This window comes from Montipora capricornis, chromosome 11, assembly GCF_036669925.1.
Source record: "Montipora capricornis isolate CH-2021 chromosome 11, ASM3666992v2, whole genome shotgun sequence".
NCBI classification, from domain to species: domain Eukaryota; kingdom Metazoa; phylum Cnidaria; class Anthozoa; order Scleractinia; family Acroporidae; genus Montipora; species Montipora capricornis.
In genome coordinates, this window is record NC_090893.1 from 27,406,173 (window position 1) to 27,413,672 (window position 7,500).

Below are 7,500 nucleotides of genomic sequence, written 5' to 3' on the forward strand. Positions count from 1 at the left end.
GCTGGAGAAAGAACATTACATGGAGCAGCTTGTCGGGGTGGCTGAACATGATATTGGCCTCAGGTATCCTCTTGTATATGATGATTTCAATTTTTGTGATCTCTCTACCAATGGTTGATTAGCCATGGTTCTGAAAAAGAAAAAGTCAGTCAGCTTCAGTCATTCTGCAAGTATTTTGACGTGGAAATTTCTGGTCGTGCTAATCGTAAAGCATCGTATTACGAACTTCTTATGCAATTAGCAAATTCCTGTGATTGTTCGATTTAAACCGGTGAGTCACTTAAGGTTGCGCGACTCGTCGACTACTTGGTCCAGTTATCGCACTCTCAAGTCCAAGATGATAGAATACCAATGACATCTCGAGGCGTTCCATGACTTTGTATGAGGAGTTTCATATGAACATCAACGCGAAAAAAGTTTATCATCCAGCTCTTTTAACTGTGGATCCCCTCTATGGTTCACCACTTACTGAGCGATAAAGTACTTGGGAAATCTGATAGATCGCAGGTCACCTTAGACGCTGATCACTGCAGCTAGTATGTACACTGTATCTACGTTTGGTCATGATTCATTACTGATTCAAGATCTATTCAAGGTATTAAATCGTCAGACAAAGATTATCCGTACCGTTTAAGCTACGCTTACTTTATTAAAAAAGAAAAAAAGGCTTGGAAAATTATGGGGACTTTCCGTGCTTGCGGTAGTGCATGGAGATGTGACCTGAAAATACAAATCTGAGAAAACCTCAAATGTTTTTTTTTTTTTTTAATGAAGGTAAGAACATTGTCATTTGTGCTCTATGATGGGTACAGTCACCTCATCTCACCTCACGGATGTTTAGTATCAAAGATGTATGCTGTAAACTACCGTGATACTGGTCACATTGGCATACATGGGTGGGTAGATTTCTTGCATGAATGGCTTACCATATTTTCTTAACTATGGTGCTCTGGGAAAAAAAAAAGCAAAAAATAAAATGTGTCCTGTTTTCCATCTGGGAATTTTCAACTCAAACGTAAACCGCAATTGTTTATGCAAACGTAGGAGACTGTATTGACTGGGATCTTGGAATGGAGAACGGCTTAATCCCAGATGAAAAGGTAACAGCCTCCAGTACCTTCCAGGGATTTGTTGGCAGTTATGGCAGATTAAATAATGACACAGGATTTTGGTTTGGGGACAGGCACGTTGCTGACAATTATCTGCAGATTGACCTACAGTCACCTCACATAATCTGTGCTGTGACCACTCAAGGGAGCGGTGCGGAAATTGATTGTTGGGTGGAGTCCTACGCCTTACAGTCATCCGTAGACAATAAAACGTGGACAGATTACAAGGAAAATGGACAGGTTAAGGTGAGTTACAAATTTATATGTTATTTATATATCAAGCCATTGAAGTTTGAGCCTGTGGACAATTTAGTTTGTACTCGGCGATTAGATCAGTACAAGAGGGAATTAAGTACTTGACGTGATCCTGTACTGAATAACTTCATGCAGATCATAACAAGAGTGCGATTACATTCCTTTTTCTTTTTTTTTTTTTTTGTTCTTCTGCATAATTATTTAGTTTATTCAACCAGAGTCTCTCTTTCCCGACCACTGGTCAAGGGAAGGATGACTCTGGGAACAGGATTGGAAAACGGCCATTTCAAAGAATCTTTTCCCTAGAGTAACATCACTTGTTCTGCTAAAGAGGTCAATTGAAGGGAGGTCATTAGCAGGGACGGTACAAAACCCCCAACTGGACCTCCTTTTGGACCCCACTCGAGGGAAGAAAGAAAGTATTAGATGGTTTTCACAGTGACGTCATCAAATTCTAAAATGAAAATTGCAAGGTGTTCTGAATTTTTATCTAAAGGAGGTTGAAGATGACCTAGAAATAAATTCAGCATTTTGAATTTCCGCTTTCATTGCAAAGTGAATTCCAGATGTTTTTAATGATTACCAGCCGCCATATTTGGTGGACTAAATGGCGTCTCCACACAAAATTCGATGAAGTTGCGCGAAACGCTTCCACTAACAACTCAGAAACGATGTACCGCACAGATCTGCGATTTGGAGAGGTAGTTAAAAGAATTGTTTCCTACAACATTCGACGTTCTTCGCCTTTTTCATCGAACAATTTCGAATTTACTTCAGTTTTGTTGAGCTACAGTGTGATCTATCCGAAAAAATCAGAGCAGGCTCTATTCTCGCGCATCTTCTTTCCTCCATTTGCACACAATACTATGCGACTCTTTATTATGCCCAACTTGTAAGAAAAAGAAGAAAAATATTAGACCTTATGTTCTCATACTACAAGAAACAGTGATAGCTTTCTTTTGCTATTCATTGGCACAATTTACATTTAAGACTAAAATAAAATAAAAATCATGAACTCCAGTTCATTATTTAAAAAAAAACTGTTCTTACCAGCTACTTGACAGCTTTCTTAAACAAATTCCAATTAGCTGCTTTGAAATATCATCAACTTGACGCACTAATTCTTCAATTTCTCTGATGACATTGTCTCAAGAGACAATGGTGGACAAATTTAATTTCTGAAAAGCGACTTATATTTTTTCGTGCATTTCAGATTTTTCTTGGAAATAATGACCCAAATACAGCAAAGAAAAATGTTCTAAGCAATGTACTAATAACAAGGTGGCTACGTTTTATGGTGAAGGAGTCCAACCTTAACTGGCCTTGTATGAGAACAGAGGTGTATGGAGTGAAGCAAAAACCAGGTAAAACGAGCCAGAATGGTGACTTGTGCGTTATGTGTGGCGCTGCAGTGTGATCCAGCGACTAAAAAATCGTTGTTGTGGGACATCTTTGGTTGATCTAATTTTCTGTAAGCTTAATTGTTATCATTACATTATTATCTTTTGGCATTCTTACACTAACCAGATAAGCCCAGTGAAGAGGTTTCAAAGCACAACAGTGACGCATCTACAAGGTCTTAGCTAGAAATTTTTGCTGGGGGGGGGGGGGGAGGGGGAGGGGAGGGCAATGAGGAGAGCGCCGGAAGTGCAGAGATATTTCGCCAAAATTAAACATTAATTAGTCCAATTTTAGAAAGACAGGTACTTTTAGAGGTTAAGGTTTTGTAAACCACTGGTTTTACCAGTAATTTGGAAGGTTTTAACCAGCCGAACACATGGAAAACTATAGGGAAATGTTAACGGACTATTGTCTTTGGATACTGCTTCCCTTTTGTTCGCTGTTTCATAAAGACGGACGAGTCTGTAGTGAAAAGTTTCGAAGGTAATATCATTAAAGTTCAAATTAACTGCCCAACATTCCAGAAAGAGAAGACATTCATTTTTCTTTTGGGTGGGGTGGGTGGGGGGGGGGGGAGGGGAACTGCCCCTCTTGCCCCTCCGCTAGCTACGGCCATGGTCTAGTAACCCGCAGCATACTGTAGGCAACTGCCACTAATAATACACATGATGATGACAATAATACTACACAGGTAAAGCAATGATCCTCGCATTTATAGACGCAATTTTAGCAATTGTGCAGAGAAGCCTTAAAAATCCAGGAGACTTTTGCCCGGATCCATGACACCATCTTACTGTAGGTCTCGCCCTTCTTTATGTCCAGAAGCTCGGCAAGTCTGGCGTGGTATCTAGCACACTCTTCTCCTATCCCTCCCGTGGTGCTGAATACTAGGGGAGTGAATTTCCCTTGCTCGACTTCGAGGATCCTTGAAGCATATTTGCACCTTTTCTCATTTTCCTGTTGCTTGTAAAACCGTCTCAGAGTAAGGTCCTTGTAGGAATCTGCATGGGGGTGGCAAACCCAATATCAAAATATGGAGATCTTTGACGTTCCCAGAACCCTTTCACCTGTCAAATCATGGGATTGATTTGCACCTCTATTCAGTTCCTCCCCAGTGACAAGCTGTAAGCCCGGCTCCACTTCTACATCATAACACACCGTCTTCAACAGCTCCGCTTCAAGGTCTAGCAACTCGTTGTGCCTCTGTATGATAAACCCACCAAGCTTTCAAATCATCGCCTGGTCCACTGTAAAACGCACACCACATACACAAACTGATTGGTTGTCCGGTATTGGCCGATCATATCGCAGTCTAATAGCATCTCTGAATTCCCATTTACTCAATTCAAAGTTCATTTCTTTAAGGGGGATGACAAATAACCAGTTCGAGGAGCCTTTTTCTCCTCTAAGTTCTACAACTCTCTGTATCTTTTCAGGGAGGGACCTCTTCAAATTGTCACACTTCCTACGTAGGACGTCTTCCTTCCCTCTGTGCATGCGGCGCCGCAGCTCGTTCACATCAGCCTCATCTGCAGGCTCGTGGGCTTGCGCCACTATCTGGTTCACTAGTGGAGCAGTTACACTAACTGAAGCCTTGTACTCACTATTTGCATTCTCTACCGGGTTTAAAAACCCCAGTCCACTCAACCGTACCGGTAGCTCTAAGAGATCCCGTTCTGTTGGGGAGCAATTACGCTCAGTGATGGAAATTACTACTACTGCTACTGCTACTACTGCTATTACTACTACTACTACTACTACTACTACTACTACTACTACTACTACTACTACTACTACTACTACTACTACTACTACTACTACTACTACTACTGCTGCTACTACTACTACTACTACTAATAATAATAATAATAACAATAATAATAATAATAATAATAATAATAGTAACAATAAACGAGCACTGGGGTAGAACGGGTGGGTGCCTTAGCCCACCACGGTAAAATTGACAGGCCCTCCCAGACCTTTGTCAAGTGCCAACAACCCAACAGCCACCTGTGTTAGGGCTAATACAGCCTCGTTTGATAAGACAAATATTGAATTTCACACTAACGACGTCAACGGGACTGGAGCTTGTAGTGTTGCGTCCGGCAGATGACCTGTGGATCAGCAGCGCAGGTTTGGTCATCATCCTGCTACTGCTGAACAATGTTAGAAGAGATTAGGATGGTCAAAGGAGGATAACAAACGATTGTTTGAATGTTACATCAGGAGTGAACCAGAGATGCGAGGGTACAAAAAAGATTGCTAGACCGGTGGAAAGCCCGTAACATCAACAACGAACTAAAACAAGTCACCGAGCAAAGATTGGCTGATTATGTACGACAGATTAAGATCAAGAAGTGGCTAGAGACTGTGGAGCAAGAGGAAATAGCCATACGAGTAAGACATGAACATCAGGAGATTAAAGCTACAGAGCCCCATGCCAAACATACACCAGACTATGAACATCAGGAGACTGAAACTACGGAGCTTCTTACTACAGATACAACAGACCATGCAGCAACATCTCATACCCAAGAAGAACACGAACGTGAAAAGAAAACCAGAGATTTTACTGCTGAAGAATTAAAAGAAGAGATCAGCCGAGACCTGGAAGCCCTTTACGACAGGATCATAGAGATTGTACAACTAGAACAGAGAATAGGATTACCATCACTGATGTCCTGCGAAAGAACGAAGCGGAAAGCAGAAGTTGGAAAAATCAATGAAGCCGTGAAAGGCTTCAGACGCACGACATCACTGAACTGAATTCTTTAATGACTGTATGAAGCTGCATATGTTTACTACAGAAAGAATGGAAATGATAAAAGGGAGGAAAGGGAGAAGAACTGAAGTGCAACTCTGGAAGAGAAGGATTAAGGAAATATCGAAACTTGGCGAAAAGACCTGAGCAAGATTGAGGAAGTCCGTCGGAAGAGGAAGCATGAGACTGAAGCAAAGAGAAAGGGAAAGGTTAAACAGAAAATATCATCTTGAGGAAAGGAGCACTTTGTATGTGTCAGGCATGTTGAAACAGAAGATTAATTCAGGTGGAGTTAAGATCAAAAAATACGACGAGAGATGTCAACAGTTCAAACAGAACCTCCTGTTTAGAACCAACCAGAAGCTGCTCTACAAAACACTAGATAGAAAGGAACGAGGAGAAACGGTGTTACCGTGATCCCACAGAAGCAACCTCCTTCTGGGGCAAGAACTGGTCGGAGGAAGTCGGTCACAATGAGAGAGCATCTTGGCTAGAGGATGTAGAGGTGGAGTTCAGTACAACAGAGGTGCAAGAAGATATTAGCATCACTGTGGAGGATATTAGAAATGGAGTGAGCAAGATGGTAAACTGGAAGGCTTCCGGCCCCGATCTTGTTCAGGGGTTCTGTTTTAAGTAACTGACAGGATAACACTCTAGATTGCAAGAATGCTTTCAAGACCGTATATGTCAAGGGAATGTACCAGAGTGGATGGTCAGGGGAAGAACAGTTTTCATACAAAAGGATACAGCGAAGGGTGCCCAGTCCAGCAACAACCGCCCTATTGCCTACCTACCCATGATGTGGAAGCTCCTGACAGGGGTTAGGGAAGAGAAGTTATATCACCACTTGGAAAACAATGGACTGCTAACAGATGAACAGAAGGGGTTCAGGAAGGAATCCCGAGGAAGTAAAGATCAATTGCTTGTAGACAAGGCAATCCTGAAGAACTGCCGGAGAATGTTGACAAACTTGCCAATGGCTTGGATAGACTACAAGAAGGCATATGATATGGTGCCGTATTCATGGATCCTGAAATGCCTGGAGATGGCTGGAGCTGCCAAGAATATGATCTCTATAATAAGCAGCAGCGTGATAAACTGGAACACAGTATTGACATCAGGAGGAATGGCTCTCGGGCAGGTGGACATTTGGAGAGGGATTTTTCAAGGTGACTCCTTGTCACCACTACTGTTTATAATGATCATGTTACCCTTGACCCTAGTACTACAAAAAATTAGAGCTGGATACAAACTGGCAAAGGACATGAAGCCTATTAACCACCTACTATTCATGGATGATCTGAAGCTGTACGGAACTAGCGATGATCAACTAGACTCACTTGTTCAAGTAGTAACATCTTCTCGCAAGACATTAAGATGTCGATTGGGCTAGACAAGTGTGCTGTCCTGGAAATGAGAAGGGGAAGAAGTTGGCAGCAGCGGAATAGAACTACCCGACGACCAGCATATCGGGGAAATAGAACGGAAAGGCTACAAAAACCTTGGCATCTTACAATTGGACCAGACTCTCAACACCAAGATGAAGGCCGAGATAACATCGGAGTAGATCAGAAGAGTCAAGAAGTTGTGTAGATCAAAACTGAATGGAGGAAATTTCATCGATGGCATCAACACCTGGGCTGTAGTTGTTGTACGCTACAGTGCGGGGATTGTGGACTGGACAATGGAGGACGTAGCCAACATGGATAGAAGAACTAGGAAGATCTTGGCAATGAATGGTTGTCTGCACACCAGGAGCAATGTTGGGGGGCTGTACCTGCCGAGAAAGGAAGGGGAAAGAGGACTGATCGGCGCGAGGAGTGGGACTTTGGCCTGACTGCTTGGTAGGCAATTTACAATTTATTTAGAAAGTAAAAGATGCTCCCAACCAGGTTAGGTCACCCCACACTTGAGAATTCTGGACAAAAAGACTAGAACGATCCTGACTCTGCGTGAAATATTTTTTCCCAATAG

The 7,500-nt window shown here is 42.2% G+C and overlaps 1 protein-coding gene and 1 pseudogene across 1 annotated transcript in view; both read left to right on the forward strand.

Annotated features, from left to right (window-relative positions):
- LOC138024671 (uncharacterized) overlaps positions 1-118 on the forward strand; it is a 2,592-nt pseudogene extending 2,474 nt beyond the window's left edge.
- Positions 1-7,500, forward strand: part of LOC138023276 (neuropilin-2-like) — a 49,837-nt gene that overhangs the window by 13,623 nt on the left and 28,714 nt on the right. Inside the window, exons 2-3 of the mRNA XM_068870292.1 lie at positions 1,045-1,355; positions 2,578-2,728. Of these exons, the coding sequence (XP_068726393.1) occupies positions 1,045-1,355; positions 2,578-2,728 (462 nt within the window). The remainder of the gene's footprint in view (positions 1-1,044; positions 1,356-2,577; positions 2,729-7,500) is intronic.